Here is a 15,923-nt window from a genome sequence, read left to right as displayed (position 1 = left end):
TTTTGTTGTTGTTTTGTTGCCATCCAGGCATACGTCTCCTTGGTTTCCTTTCATGTCTACACGACCATCACACTCCCATCAAGCTAGACTATTCAGAAATATGACTGGAATAGGATTAGATGTATTATTTTTTTCTCTTTTTAAGGTCTGATCATGATCAAAGCATATTCAGTGAGCACACCCGAATTTCAGCCCTGGCAAGAGTAACACACCAAGATCTGTGCCAGCTGGTGACATCACAGAGTGTAGTGGCCATGCCCGCTGGTCAGTCTCTGATGCGTTATCTGTCCATACTCTGCTGCTTTGTTTCAGTCATCCTAGTTTTCCATTTTCTTAGTCTCTCCTACTTGTTCAGTTACATGCTGCTTTAAAAACACTAAAAAAGATTTGGTGTCCCCCAGGACCTAGATTACTCATATTTATGGAATTTCACATAATCAGTGACACAGGACTGTGGTACCTGCCTGTGGCAATGTTCTTGCCATAAATTCAGTCTCCGGAGAACACCCTGTGTTCTCAGGGAGTGCTGTGGGTATTGCACAGGCACTGTACACCATGAGGCATTGCTGAAGCAATGTGTTAGTAGCACAAGAATAGAAATGTGTCCAAGTATCAAGTTCAAGGAAAGAAAAGAAAGAAAATAAAACCCTTTCATCTGAGCATCCTTCCCTAGGGAAGAGGTGGGGGCAAAATGGGGAAACCTTATTATAGAATCCTTTAGCAGCCAGAAATTTCATCGACAGTTTTGTTAATGTGACTACTTGACTGTCTTCTCAGAGGCCCATTTGGAATTCCTTCATTGATATTATTAACGGTTAATGGGTGCACCTGAAAATCAAACAATGTTGTACCATCTTGGTAATATGTTATGTTAAATGGTTCTTTTCTACGGCATCGAGCTTCTCAGGTTATCTTTTTTCTAATAATGAATACCTCATCTTTTCCAATTTCCTGATCAAATGCTTCCACACCAACTTGTAGCAGAGCCAGTTCCAGCTGCATCTCTTCTATACGCTTGGCTTCAATTATGTCAAATTATCCAACCTACTCACAGGTCCTCAGGTTCTCTCTTGCCCTGAGAAATAGGCCTGATGCACCTCTTTGGAAGCTTCTGATTATACCACCCATTCATAACAAGGCTGTTGTAAGTAAGCAGTGAATCAAAGAGCACTAGGCTAAATTTACATCATGAGGGAATGTCTAGAATCGGCTCCCTTCTAAATTCTCATGCTCTCAGGTCGCTCTCAGGTGTCTTTTTCCCTGTTGCTTCTCCCTGAAACACAACATGTACTTCATTCTGTAAATGCTTCAGAAAGCATTGCTTCAGAGTTGAAGATTTCTGTGGCGGTGGCAAAAAGTAAATGGAGCCGTGTTTTGACTGTAAAGGAACAAATCCTATTTTTTCATAGACTGTTTACTCTCTGGATGGATCAGGAGCATCAGATGCCCTATGCATGGATGCAGTTTGTTTTCAGGGTTGTCCAACCTTTTTTTTCCTCTGCGGCACATTAAAGAAGAGTTGTCATGGGCCGTGCATTCAATACACAAACACTAATGAAACCTGATTAGCAAAAAAAAGTCCATGCATGCTTTCCTCATATCAAACACCACAGATAAGCAAAAACAGTCCTCACAAAATCACCATGTAGTCTGTGAGCTGCAGGTTGGACGCCCTGGTAATTTTATTCAATCAAATATCTGCAGCTGAAGGAAGGCAGTGCAAGAAATGGTGAACAAACATTTCATTTGAGGAAACCTAATATTGTCATTTTATGTTGTATTTGGATGAAACTTTACTATGACTTATACAGCTAGTCCAGATGAAACGATGCATCATTTTGGAGTCACTTTTTTTAATTCACCATTTTTATCTTTTTCCTTCATGGTCTAATCTGTATGTCCTTATCTCTTTCATTTCTAGTTCTTTTTGAGTATTCTCTTTCTGTCTTCTGAGCTTTAAAAAGACCCCTTTTCTCTAGTAAAAGCAGAGCTCAGACTCATTTTTGCACAGCTGAGATAACTACAGTTGCACTTTGTTCTCCTAGTAATATATTCAGCTGCCCTTTGGTGCCAGAGGCCATGCTATACCCCCTAAATCTGTTATCCAGCTCAGTGTACAGAATGGGCATAGAACACGGTTTCTAAGGGAGTGAATGAATGAATATCCAGTTTTACAATTTATGGTTGTTTAACCTCTTTTATCCAAATTATATTTTAGTTGTAACTATATCATTTCAAATTTCTGTTAAATATTCTTAATACTAACTGTAGTGCAGTGTATATAACTGTTGCTCAATAAGTGCTTAGTGAAAGCAAAACATGTGTATTTGGAGCCATGGAGAAGCCAAAATTTGGTACACAGTATTTTGAAATCCACGCTCGTTCTAATTAGTCAAGTCAAGGAATGAATTTTCACCCTAGAGGCTGACCATTAATTCAACAGACTGGTTACTAAAATTACTCTCCATTGGATTTCCTGTGGTTGAAACACCTTGTAACATTCCAGAAATGGAAGAACCTTTGGAAAACCATGTGTATTTCTCGAAACATTTAAATGGAAACCTTTCCCTTCTGAGAGTGTTATTGATCAAGTTCAACAGATAGCCACTGTTCCTGCAAAAACATGTATGGAGCACCTTGTATGTGACATGAGTTGAAGATAAATGTGAAACCGGCAATTCTTCAAATTACTTGTAATTTGGTATCCAAGGATGGAAATGAAATAGCATATAGTATGATAAATTCTACTAAGTAATAATAATTAGTAATTCTACTAATTCTTCTAAGTAGTTATAAGAAGAGCAGGGAGAAGGGAGTAATTAACTCCACAGAAGGCATTCGGGAAAGTTTCCTGAAAGAAATAGCTCTATGTTGGGTTTTGCCCATGATAGCAGTTTTTGTCTTTTGAATGACTATCATGAATGAAAAATACTCCTGATTTGCTTGATATATTCATTTATAAAGAAGTGTAAATGTAAAACATTTTAAGGTATACACCTTGAAAAGCAAAGATCAAAAAGCATCTGACTATTTAAAACGGCATCTAAATCCACCTCTATGTTCTATGGTTTGTGTGACATCTGAGAAATGGAGCTGAAACCAACTCTACTACATGAACACATTTATATACATGCATTTAAGGCCAATGTATTTTATGCTGCCAGTTTTTTATGGTTTCATAAATACTGCCATCACTAACATTTCTAAAAAATGAAGAAAAGAGCTCATATGTGCTAGCAGAAATTTAGTGTATTTTATCTAACACTGCTACTCTTGATCTAGCCTATGGGATGTGACTTTTCATAAAAACCTAATGAATTTCTAGATTCATCAGCTGTTTCCAAACAGATGCACTCAGCTAATCTAATAGAAACATTCTGAGCCCAGATCCCAAATATCAATAGCTTTTAGTATTACAAATTAGTCTGTCTATTGGGTAAATTGGGCTGTGTGGTTCTTGATAAAAAGTAGCAAGTGATTTTGTATGGATGTTTTATGTGTAAGTACCTTGCCAGGGTTTGATTTCATATTTTTCCTTGCAGAGTTTTAAGTTGAATGTAGACAGTCACTGTGCTCTCAAGGAAGCTGTGGAGGAGGAAGGACACCAACTTCTTGAGCTTATTGCGTCTCACAAAGCAGGTAAATCCTCCTGAAATATTGCAAGTCTTTATGTCTCCAGACTATTAAGAATGAAGAGGCATTGCTGTAAATTACTGCATATATTCACTTCCTTATGTATTATTAATATTTACATTATCAGATTGACCTTCAAGATTTATAAATGTTTCATATACTGCATACAATGCTGTGATACTTATAAGATGAAATACTGCCTCCAAATGGTCTGTTCATTTTATTTTGGGCTTGCTATTCGCTTGAGTTTCGATTGAAATCACATTCTTGAAAACTTCACATTGACATGCTTTTTGATGTAGGTGCTCTGGAAATAACATTAAGATAATGAATGAGAATTGTGCGCCTAGTTATAATGCATATGCGTTAGGGTACTTATAGATACCATTACAGATACAGGGCAGGCAGTCTGGAGATATCTGATTCTTTCCCTGCCAGTTCACACACATGAACATTTTGCATGTTCTTGGCTGGTCTTTGCATAAGCAGAGTTTTTGGCCTTCAACCGATTCTTACCCCAGTATTAATGTAGTTATGAGGAACAGATTGTAAATAAAAAATAGTTTTGTCATTTGGTTATACTTTTCCTGATAGTAGAAGACCACAAGACAGGATGACTTATAGTTTGGCTCTTACTCTGAGCTAAGTAGGAAAAGAACGATATTAATCAAATTTGCTGGTATTAAAGATTGCTGTCTTAATTCTGACCCATGTACTGTATTTCTCACTCAATTGCATTTGTCTATTCCCATACATTTTTCTGATCACTTTAAAGCAGCAGTTTTCAACCTGTGGGTCGCCACCCACAGGAACTGTATTAAGGGGCCACGGCATTAGGAAGGTTGAGAACCACTGCTTTAAAGTCTCTACATAGGTACACTCACAGCCTTTTATTTGGAATATGAAGCTATAGTATGTTGATACTTTTTGTACATTGCAATTTTTGTTCCATATTTTTCAGTCAATACACTGAATCCAAGTCAATTTTCAAACTTGTCATCTGTGTGGTTATCATATTTTTGTGTCCCTGTGTCTAGAATGACCAGTCTTTATTCTGAGTGACAAATGCTAATATGGTCCGTGCTGGTAATGGCCATTTGGAAATCTGTATGTTGTGTGAAATAGCTGCCTGACTTAGCAAGTAAAAAATGCTAACGGTAAAGATGCAATCGGGCCCACAACTTGTCTTTTCCCTTCTTTTGGAGAAGGGCTGAAGGACATGCTGCAGATGATTGCCAGTCAATGGAAGGAGCTGCAGAGGCAAATCAAACGGCAACACAGCTGGATTCTCAGGGCTCTGGACACCATCAAAGCCGAGATACTGGCTACTGATGTGTCTGCGGAGGATGAGGAAGGGACTGGAAGCCCCAAGGTAAGTGGCTTGAAGTTTCCCTTATTTCCTCTTATTTCTGTCTTCTTTTGAACTAGGCACCACTGAAGTTTTCTTTCCAACCCTAAGGCTTTTCGTTTCTACTGGGTAAACTTTATCTCTCTCTCTCTCTATATATATATAAACAAAATGAAATGGCTTAGTTTAAAACAATAAAAAAAAGCATACAACTCTCAAGTTTTCTAGAAAGAAGTCTTTTTGTGAAAAGTGGCAGGGTAGGAGGGAGACAATACTTTAAGGGTGAGGGAAAGGGGGACATAAAACATTTAGTAAACAAAACATAAAGCATCTTTAACATGAATAATCAGAATGGTTTTAAATTGTTTTGTTGCAACTATAAATCACTATAATCAGTGCAATCACTCAGCTCTGACATCCATTAGCCGCTTGGTTACAGCAAATTAACAAAGAAGAGAGAAAGTGATTCATTATCTCATTCCTGTTAATGACTATCAGATGCATTGCCTAATTAGGGGATGGTCATTGTAGTGGGAAGAAGGTCATATGCTTTGCTACAAATCTTTTTGCTCTGAGTGTAAGTTCTCCATAATGGTGCATGCACCGAATACAACAAGTACTTTAAAAATGAGTATTGATGTGTTTTGGTTATTTGTTTTAGATTTATAAAGTAACCCATACAGCATATGCAATTGAACTTTAAATGAAGCACCTTTTAATATAAAGTGCCACTGTTCTGAAGGTATCTTTGGACTCACAATGTGGAAAATAATTTTATTAATTTGATATTGCCATATGATCACCCCCTTCTTTTGTATCTGTCCCTTTGTGAAAGTAAATGCAGCAAACCAATGTCATCATAAACTCAACATTGAAACATACTGTAACACAGGAGAAACAGATTAAAGAGTTCTCAGTTTCTATTCCTGGCATGAACAGAGTAAGTAAATCACCATCAAATCACATTTATTCAGCATCCGTGTGGATTGGCATTGTGCTAAGTATATACAGAGCAAGTTAAACAAACACGTTGCCCTCTCAGGCAGAGTAGAAACCCAACCAGCCCTGCAATGGTGAGACCCATGCAGACAGTGAAAAGCTCAGGCGATTTACAGCTTTGGAACCTCAAACAGCAACTTTAACGTATTTGTTGGAAACAGAGGATGGAATGATGAGCTCAGTTTCACTTAAATAAGAATCCATGGAGGAGGTCACATTTCAGGAAATACTTGAAGGAAGGAAGAGAAGTGGCTTGGCACGTGAGTGCATATTTTCGGAAGTGATGTGCTGAAAGGTTCAAAGCTGGAACTAATAATATGGAAGGGAGAGTGTATTCAGCAGGCTTCTCAGGGAAGACGTGGAACTATTTTAAGGAGCAGGCTGCAGGGAGAAAGTGGTTGGGCTAATGCTTTGGCTGTGTGTGTGTGTGTGTGTGTGTGTATGGTGGAGAGGAAGGATGATGAGAAAGGTTACAATTAATAACTTCATTGTGTTTTATTTAATAAGAATATACTGAATGCCTGCTTTACAAATGCTATCCTGTATGGGATGCATTCTACACACCAGATGCTATGCTATAGCACTTCTTTTGTTTTAATTTCAAATTAATATGAGAGTATAAATTTTTAGATTACATGGTTCTCAGTTGCAGGGTAAAGCTCCAGTTGTAAAAGAGCCCCATACCCGGGGGCATGGTATCCACCCATGCATTGTGCCAAATGCCCTCCTTCCTTCTGCCATTTGTCCTCCCCCTACCCCGGTGTCATTTGTCACCCTCTCTTCCCCCTGCCCTGATACTAGGCTATATTTGTGTTTTATTGTTCATATGAGCATGTAATTGTTCATATATTGGTTTATATTAGTGTTGAGTACATTGGATATTTATTTTTCCATTCTTGCAATACTTTACTAAGAAGAATGTATTTCAACTCTGTCCAGGTAAACATAAAAGATATTACGCCTCCATCTTTTTTGTGGCTGAATAGTATTTCACGATATGCATATCCACAGTTTGTTGATGCATTCATGGGTTGATGGGTATTTGGGTTATATCCACGACTTGGCAATTAGGACTTGAGCTTCAGTAAAGATTCTGGTGCAAATGACTTTGTGGCAAAATGATTTTTGTTCTTCTGAGTAGATACCTGGCAATGGGGTTGCTGGATCAAATAGAAGGTCAACTTTTAGTTCCTAAAGGAGTCTCTGTATTTCTTTCCATAAAGGTTGTATTAGTTTGCAGCCCACCAGCAGTGTAGAAGTGTTCCCTTCTCTTCACATCCCCACCAGCATCTGCAGTTTTAGCACTTTGTAGTGTGGGCTAATCTCACTGGAGTTAAGTGATATTTCAGAGTGGTTTTGATTTGCATTTCTCTGATGATTAAAGACCATTCCCCCTTTTCTTTCACAGCACATCAAGGTCTGTGAAAACATAGATGATTAACATCTCTTCCCCATACTTCACCACAAGGCACTGTGGCTGAGTGCTTCTCTCTTATTCCTGGCACCATACCTTGGCCTGAGCAATACCAGTGAGAGAGGCAGCATGCTAAGTGGTAATGAACATGGTTGGGCCAGGAGAAGCAATTTAGATCAGGGCATTAGGGAGGGTGTCGTTGAGGAAGTGACATCCTGTGAGCAGGCCAATGTGGTTAGAGAGGGAGGAGTGTGGGAAGCAAGCTGCCTGGTCTCTTGTCAATGAAATGGGAGATTTTGGAGTAAGAGAAATGAGAGTGATAGTATAAAAACCTGTTTCTGGACAGGAGTGGTGGTTTGTGTCTGTAATGCCAGGACTTTGGGAGGCTGAAGCAGGAGGATCACTTGAGCCCAGGAGTTTGAGGCCAGCCTGGGCAAAATAGTGAGACCTTGACTCTACCAAAAAATATTAGGTGGGTGCTATGGTCCTACCTAATTAGAAGGCTAAGGTGGGGTAATTGATCCCAGGAATTTGAGGTTGAGACCACAAGTTAGAGGTTGCAGTGATGTGATCATGCCACTACACTACAGCTGGGACAGAAGAGCAAGACCCTATCTTTTAAAAAAATAAACAAACCTATTCCCAGCCTGGGCTGTAGTGTAGGGTGTAGGTGGAAGGGTAGGGGTGAGTGGATTGTAAGTTAGGGGTATAGCACTATGGAAATAGGGCAATCACCTAAATTAATAAAAAAGCTATATTGTACATGAGTAACTCCATTCACTAAGGCCAGTGTGAAATGGACACTTTTAAATCAGCTCACTTTGCGGGGAGGGACTGAGATGCAATGAAACTGATGATAACCCAATGAGAAGGAGAAAGTATTATCAAAGGAAAGGCAATGTCAGCATTTCTCAAAAGGAGACCTGCATGCCCAGGCCCCTCTTCAGACCATATTAGAACCTCCTAGATAGGGCCCTAGAACCAGCATTCCAGCAAACTCCCAGAGAAGCACTGTAATGGGCCCTAAAAAGGTCTTTCTCCTGCAGGATACACGATCTTCACACAGCAAATAATTACCATTAGCTAAAATGTTTAGAACAGGGACTGTTTGATTAAATAATGCTACATCTTGTTCTAATGAAAGGTTATGTATTCATTAAAAAATGTTTTAGCAGAGAAGTGTAAAAATTAGAAGAGGTCTATACTACTCAATTATATATTTTTAAATGTCTTTGACTTTTTCAAATCTCTGTTGAGGAAGAATTATTATAAACAGAGAAATAAAGAATATGTGTAAAATAGAAGAATTAAAAAGTTAGTTAAAAGGTAGAATAGGTGAAATTGCACTGAGGGGATTTGAGAAATGAATTTAAATATCAGGAGAAAAAATAAGTACATTTGGTTCTTAATGATTTGGGGGCTTTACTTCATTACAAAAGTGAAAATGCCTTGAATTTATAAAGAATAGCATACTTGTTTTTCTAGTTAATTAGCATTTCTATTCCAAAGTATGTTTGTGTCAGCATAGTCCATGTAGAAGCAGCTATGGTTAGAGGCTTTTATAGGTATCTACAGATGCCGAAGCTGAGGGAGGCATAAGGTTTGAGACCTTGGCACAGCAGAGGCAGCAAAACCCCAGACCTGCTACCTCCCAACCAGCTCTCTCTTCCACAATCTGGGCTGAATTTTCTCTGGACAAATGAACTAGTCCGTATTCAAGGGTGAATGTGAAATCAACTTAACACGAAGAAAATATATATTTTTAATTTAAGCTTAGGAAACTATGGAAAGACCAGAATGATCAGTCTTCCTCTTTGTTTAACGTTCATGAACTGTTTCCCTTAGTCCCTCAGGCAAATGTGTAGAATGATAGAGATACTCAGACTCTGAAGCAGGACTGCCTGAGTTCAACTACTGGCACATATTAGCTGTGTGTTCTTGGGAAAATTACTTAACTTCTCTGTGTCTCAGGTCCCTCACTTGTACAATATAGGTAATGAAAATACCTACCTCAAAGGGTTGTGATGCAAATTCAAAAGAACTAACATACTTAAAGTACTCAGAAGTGCTTGGCTCATGGGAAATTCTGAATAAGAGTACATGTAGAAGCCTTCTTATTCTAGTGGTGGAGACAATAAACAAATAATTATAATAATTCTTATAAATAACAGAGCTAGGTATGAAGTGCACTGGGTACACTGAAGAGGAAATAACTAACCCTATCTGGGGGCATCAAGGAAGGATTTGCAGGGGAGTTGATATTTTAAATGAGGGATAGAAAGGATTTTTGCCAGCATGAAAATAACACGGGCAGAGAAAACAGTACATGCAGAAACACAGAGGTGCAAAAAGCTGTGGGGTGGCTGGAACCTGGGACTTTGTTGTGGATGATGATTAGGCTGGCTGGCCACAGTCTGCACTGAAGCTCACAGAATGACAAAATGATCTTTAATGAGCAGTGATTCGAGGATTAATTCCCCTTATGTCTCTAATTGACACAAACCAAGCCAGAGTGAGGCCTCCACATAGAATGTTTCTAAATATACTATTTAAGAAGAAATTTTCCTTGCCATATTGCACTAAATAGAGCAAGCTTAAATGGATTACCCTGAAGTTCTCCAAGAGTGAAAACTGGATTCAGCTTCTTATTTGTCATGTCAGTCCTTTTTCCATGATGTGACCTTGCACAGGTCATGTACAAATTGTGCCACGCAATGCATCTCCAAGCGCAGCAGTTATGATCATCTATTTCATCTTAGACCTAAAGAGGAACTAAAATTAAAACATAATAAAAAATAACTCCAGAATTCATCTTAGGTTTACTTCACAAGCTACTGGGAACTTGAGAAGCATAATAGAAAATCTAAGGGATATATCTAGGGGATATTTTTCTTTTTTACCTTGTTTAAGAGACTGCAGAAAGGACTTGGTCTTAGAAATCTTGTAAAGAAGGAGGATAGGAGGAAATTCAAAGACTCTGGGAAACTTCTCCCCCAGGACTCAGCAGCATACCTTATTTGTTGTATTTCATTTTTTAAAAAAGTGTTTTCCCAGGACTCTGAGATCTTTTATACATGGAAATAGAGAACAGAATTCACCAGTTCTAGAAATAGAGCTTTAGCACTCACATCCAAGATTGAAAATATGCTTATAATTATGTATTTTATACTTGAAGATAGATTGGTAAAAGTTTATCACCTTAAACTAGGCTGTCAGTATGCTAAATTTTCTAATGGTGTATAGCTGGAGGGATTTCGAAACATAGTGAATATCCAGTGCCTAACAAAGCCTACATTCTTTTCTTGACCTTTCAAGGCAAAAAATAAAATTCTGAAAGCAAGAAAGCATTCTTAAATTTTGCACATTGCCTTCTTAGACTATTCTCCTTCTCTATTTCTTTACTTTTTTTTTTTTTTTTTTTTTTTTACCAAAAAAGCATGCATCATTACAGATGTCTTGGAATCGAGGCCAGGTTTTCCCCATATATCAAGCTTTGCATCACCGCAAGCATGCAACAACAGTTCCTTTGTCCTTTTTAAAGAAACAGGTAAGTTTCCAGAACAAAGAATATTTGAAGATTTTATTGTAAATTCAGAAAACTTTATGCTCCTGAAAGGGTGACCCAGCCTGAGTCCCAACCAACATCTTCATTTCCTCAGTGAAAGGAGACAGTGGTTTAGCTGCTTTGAACTCTAGGATTGTGGCTTCTTTGAGGTTCTTAAGATTGAAGTCATCATCCTTGGAAATGGATAGCAGACTGTGAAGGTCATCAGTGTTACCTGTCCAACAATAGCAGAAGAGTGTGCGTAAGGACATTTCTTAAATATGTCTCCTTAGTCCTACAAACAACAGTTTTAGATATTGGCTGAGAACATACATCTTTGTGGCCTTTAACTTGGGTGCATCACTAACAACCTGACCTTTCTTTAGCTGTCAAGAGAGGGCAGGTTTAATATTAGCATATGCTTTTGTTTGTATACCAGATGCCCAAGCCTTAACCTCATATTTATGCTAATAAACTAGGGTTAACTTTATTTAGCTCAAGGAGTGTAAAGGAGATGATCTAGGGAGCACCTCGGTAAGATATTTTCTATATATTAAATGGTAACTCTTGATTAATAGTGCAAGTAGGTATTATTTTCCAAGAATGGAACTTGGTCTTGATTCTTCCAAGGCCCTGGTGCGACCAAGCAGTGTCTCTACATTCTTTCCTTTTCTGGCTCAGAAATTTAGCAGGCCGTTAGTCTGTCCTTTAATATAAGATCCAGCTGTGTTGCTGTTTGATTTGCATTTATATGTCCTTAGTTCTTAGTTTTGCATATACTGATGCACTATTTGAGACATGTTGCTGTTTTCCTCATGCAAAGAAGAGCACAGGTCTATGTTGTATCTAGGAATCAGAAGGATACTGTAAGATTAAATGGTGCCTAAAATAGTGGAAAGAAAGACGATAGGCAAAGACCTGGCCATTATTTATTGAGCGCTGACAGAGAACTCTGCCCGGCGCTGGGCTGGCCATGCGAGAAGACATGCTTTCTGCTCAGTGGGCTTATCATTTCAGTGTAAGCACACAGTGTAACATCTTGTCTAGTGTGGTTTGGGCTATCTTAGATCTAGAGTAATAGATTACCTGAGATTTAGATCATCTTAATTAGGATGTTGGCAGATTGAAATGGAATGGGGTTCGCGATGCAAGCAAATGAATAGTAGTAAATGCATTACCCGTTCCACCTCTTCCATGCAGAATTTTTTCTAAAACCCAGTATCTGATCCAGTTCCTCTCCTGCTGAACTGTATAAACATAGTCCCGATTTTCAGTACCTAGGGAGAGCTCTTTCTTCTACTGTGGATTTTTCAATAGTCCTTTGTGTGTGTGTGTGTTATCAGAAGGACAGCTTTTCTTCAAAAGTGTTTTTTGAAAGACAGAAACAAAAGTGAGTTAAGTCTTTGAAGATCAGTATGGTTACTAAGTTTGTGATAGAAGCCAATAAAAAACAGTTTCTCTAATCTCCTTGAGGCACTTAAATTTGCATATTATCACCTATATGGGTGGATCTAAGATGAGGAATTTTTTTTAATGGTCTGACATTCTATCGAGGTGACTGAAAAAAATGATTGAGAAAATAAGAATATGTATTAGGTCAAAGGACAGCTATTGGTCATCCAATCATAGTGACCATGGTGTGTAAAATCATAGTTTATCTTGTTTCATATTACGTTTCCATGGCTGATGGCCTTGAGCATAGAAATATTTGGCTCAGCAAGAATCTGGGAGTGAACATTTTTTGGTGTCTTTACACAGGGAAATTGACAGGAGTAGGTAGTTTGCTTTTTTCCGTGTAATCCAAGAGTGCCTAATTTCTAAATCTGTAATTCCTAAAAATTGCAAAGATGCATGGTATTGGATACAAATTTACATTCTATAGAAAGCAGACATCTTTTCTTCACAGAACTTGTATTTTGTACCTCAGTCTGACCTATTTCAAAGATAACATGTAGTAAATACATTAGAAGGGCTTTTTAATGTGTAATAGAGGTCAACTTAAAAAATTCTATACGTACTTAAACACGAAAAAGGAAGGCAAGATACAGAATGGCTTCTAAAAAGTGCTTTAAAATTCATAAGTAAATTCTTTGAAAGCGAGAAACAATTACCTCAGTGTGTGATTTACACTTTTTCCTGGAATGTGTTGTTTCTGGCAAGGGAATAGGCCGAGCAGGGAGAGCCCTGCCTGCTAAAAGGATTACTCTGCTCTGGCTCTTGTGTTTATTGAGTCACTTAGGACTTCTTATAAAATGGCAGCTTTCAAATGTACACACACCTGCACTCAGCACCTGAGTGCTCCATGTGCTTGATTAACTGTTCTCACACCCAGTGTATCTCTCCTATCTCGTGAATCAAAAGGTCCTGAAATGTCCACATTTTCCTTTTTTTCTTCTCTTTAGCATTCAGTTAGACTATGGAAACATTAACTAGATTGGAGGTCTGGGCTGAACCAGAGCTCAGGGACCATCTCCTGCAGCTTCCAGGCTGTTTTGCCTTGGGTTGGGGCAGTAGCTTTTGGCCTCTTTGCTCCGTTGGCCAGCTGAGGCCAACACTTGTTTTTCATTGCCCCCTGCAGGGCTAAACAAAGCCATAGGTGTCAGTGAGTGAGAAAGGGAGAGGGAGAAAAGGAAGCCTAAAGCAAGATACTAAGTGAAGGGAGAAAAGAGAAGGGAAAGAACAGAGAAGGAAGAGAAGAAGAAGAAGAAAGAAGGAAGTATGTGTCCAGTGAAATGCAGTGGAAGCTAAAAACCATTGTCTCACTATCTTGAGAGGCATTAGCTCTCAGGCTGCCCAAGTCTGTTTCATTAATGCTTTCATGAGGTCTCTGTTGCTCTTATTCTTTTCTTTTGCAAGCTTTGAAAATAAAAATCAAAAAAGCTTTAGTTACTTTTGACATCTTTGCTATTACTGTGTAACTAGTGCATGTGTTTATACAACATACTTTATTAATGGGGTTAGCATTCACAGCGGGCTTACTATGGTCTAGGTTCATTTTATCTGGACATTTTCATTCATTCTTCTCAAGAAAGCTAGGAGTCCTAACTTCTATTATAATTTTCATTTTACTGATGAAAAAACTTGGGTTCCAAACATATAGGATGGACATAAAGTTCATATGCAATTTAAATTTAAACTGCATGAACTTTATGTCCACACTATATATTACACAATCATTCTTACTGAGATAGTCTTCTTAGAAACTTTCCATGACAGGGTGAAGTTCACATTCCTTAGTGTGTTATCTGATTCCAATTGCTGAGTCAAGATTCATGTCAGTGTTTGATTTCGTAAGTCTTCTGGTTTAGCCACTGACTTCCAAATGCAGTTTTCCTTTTCTTTCTCTTTACTTTTGTTTATGGTTTTTCTCATTCTCCCTATCTATACTGCTCTTATCCATCCTTAAAATTAATAAATATTGAAGATGTAATTACAGTGTGATGACATAGCTCTGGGCACGGCCCTGGACTCTCCTTGCTCACCGCTCAGCAGTGGAGACAGATATGAACATGTACTTTTAAATTAGGGCAAACCGTGAGATAAATGCTATAATCAGGCACTCACAAGATAGGGAGATTGGGGGAGGGAACATTATTTTAGTCTGATGGCCTACAGAAAGAATGGATGTTTGTGGGGTTCTCTAATATTCAGCTAAATTGGCAGTAAGAAGATACTGGCAGGAGAGCATTCCAGGCGGAGGAAATAGCATAGCCAAAAATGTGGAAAGGGGAAAATATGAGGGCATCTGGAGAATGATGAACAGTGAATGGTTTGGTTTTTTTTTTTTTTTTTGAGACAGAGTCTGGAGTCTCACTCTGTTGCCCTGGGGTTGAGCACTGTAGCCTCACAGCTCACAGCAACCTCAAACTCTTGGACTCAAAGTGATCCTCCTGCCTTACTTTTCCAAGTAGCTGAGACTATAGGTGCCAGCCACAATGCCAGGCTAGTTTTTCTATTCCTAGTAGATGCCAGGGTCTCCCTCTTGCTCAGGCTGGTCTTGAATTCCTAAGCTCAAGCAATCCACCAGCCTTAGCCTCCCAGAGTGCTAGGATTGTAGGCCTGAACCACCATGCCCGTCCCTGAGTGGCTTTTTTGAGCATATCATATCAAGGTGTTTACAGGAAGGGAAAAGGATCTAGTGGAAGACAAAGCCTGAAAAGCTTGGAACTACATATACATGGATATATATATCTAATCTTGGTTACCATAGGCATTCTTCAAGGCTCTGTTGCACTTTTACCTTATTTTTGCACAAATCTCTTACTTGTTAGTATCACTTTCCAAGGCCACACACACACACACACACACATATATATATATATATGGCAGCTTATCAAGCTGAAGAGTTGTGTTTTACTAATATGTGTGGAGCATTTTTAGTTATTGAATTTGGCCACAGATGGCAAAGATAGAATGATAAAAGGATGTCCTGACTGAAAGTCAGGATAGTGAATTAGGAAACTAGTCCAATAACTAAAGGCAGCTGAGGTAAAGTAGTGGCTGTGATAATATAAAGAAAAAAGTAACAGTGATGTTTTGAAAGAAGAAATAATAGGATTTGATATCTAGGGGAAGGAACCTCAGGGAAGAGTTAACAATGACTTACAGGAACTGAGCATGAGCAGTGAGATTAGTGTTACCATTAACTGAGGTTGGGCACGTCTTGATGAGAAGCAGTTTGAAAGGGAAGACAATTGACTCTGTTTAGTACGGTGACCTTGGTGCCCAATTAATAGAATATCTGGATGTATTACCTGGGCGTAGATATTTTTATTACCTCCCAGGGGATTCCAAAGTAAAGGTAAATCTGAAAACAGTGATTTAGAAATAGGAGGAACCTTAAAATCATCTTCGTGGTCATGTGCAATACTCAGTTGAAAGTGCATGCCTGAACCTTGGAGTAGAGGTCCATGCCCAGGATGTGGGCTTAGCCTGAACCTTGAAGTAGAGGTCCATGCCCAGGATGTGGGCTGAGCCCGAACCTT

The 15,923-nt window shown here is 38.7% G+C and overlaps 1 protein-coding gene across 1 annotated transcript in view; it reads left to right on the top strand.

Moving 5' to 3' along the window:
* Positions 1 to 15,923, top strand: part of AKAP6 (A-kinase anchoring protein 6) — a 356,374-nt gene that overhangs the window by 135,603 nt on the left and 204,848 nt on the right. The window contains exons 5-6 of the mRNA XM_023514406.1: positions 3,543 to 3,639; positions 4,842 to 5,005. Coding sequence (XP_023370174.1) covers positions 3,543 to 3,639; positions 4,842 to 5,005 — 261 coding nt within the window. The remainder of the gene's footprint in view (positions 1 to 3,542; positions 3,640 to 4,841; positions 5,006 to 15,923) is intronic.

The sequence above is a fragment of the Otolemur garnettii genome, unplaced genomic scaffold (genome assembly GCF_000181295.1).
Source record: "Otolemur garnettii isolate 467f Iridium unplaced genomic scaffold, OtoGar3 scaffold00052, whole genome shotgun sequence".
NCBI lineage: Eukaryota > Metazoa > Chordata > Mammalia > Primates > Galagidae > Otolemur > Otolemur garnettii.
Note: the sequence above shows the minus strand (reverse complement) of the source record. Positions and strands in the feature narration are given on the sequence as shown.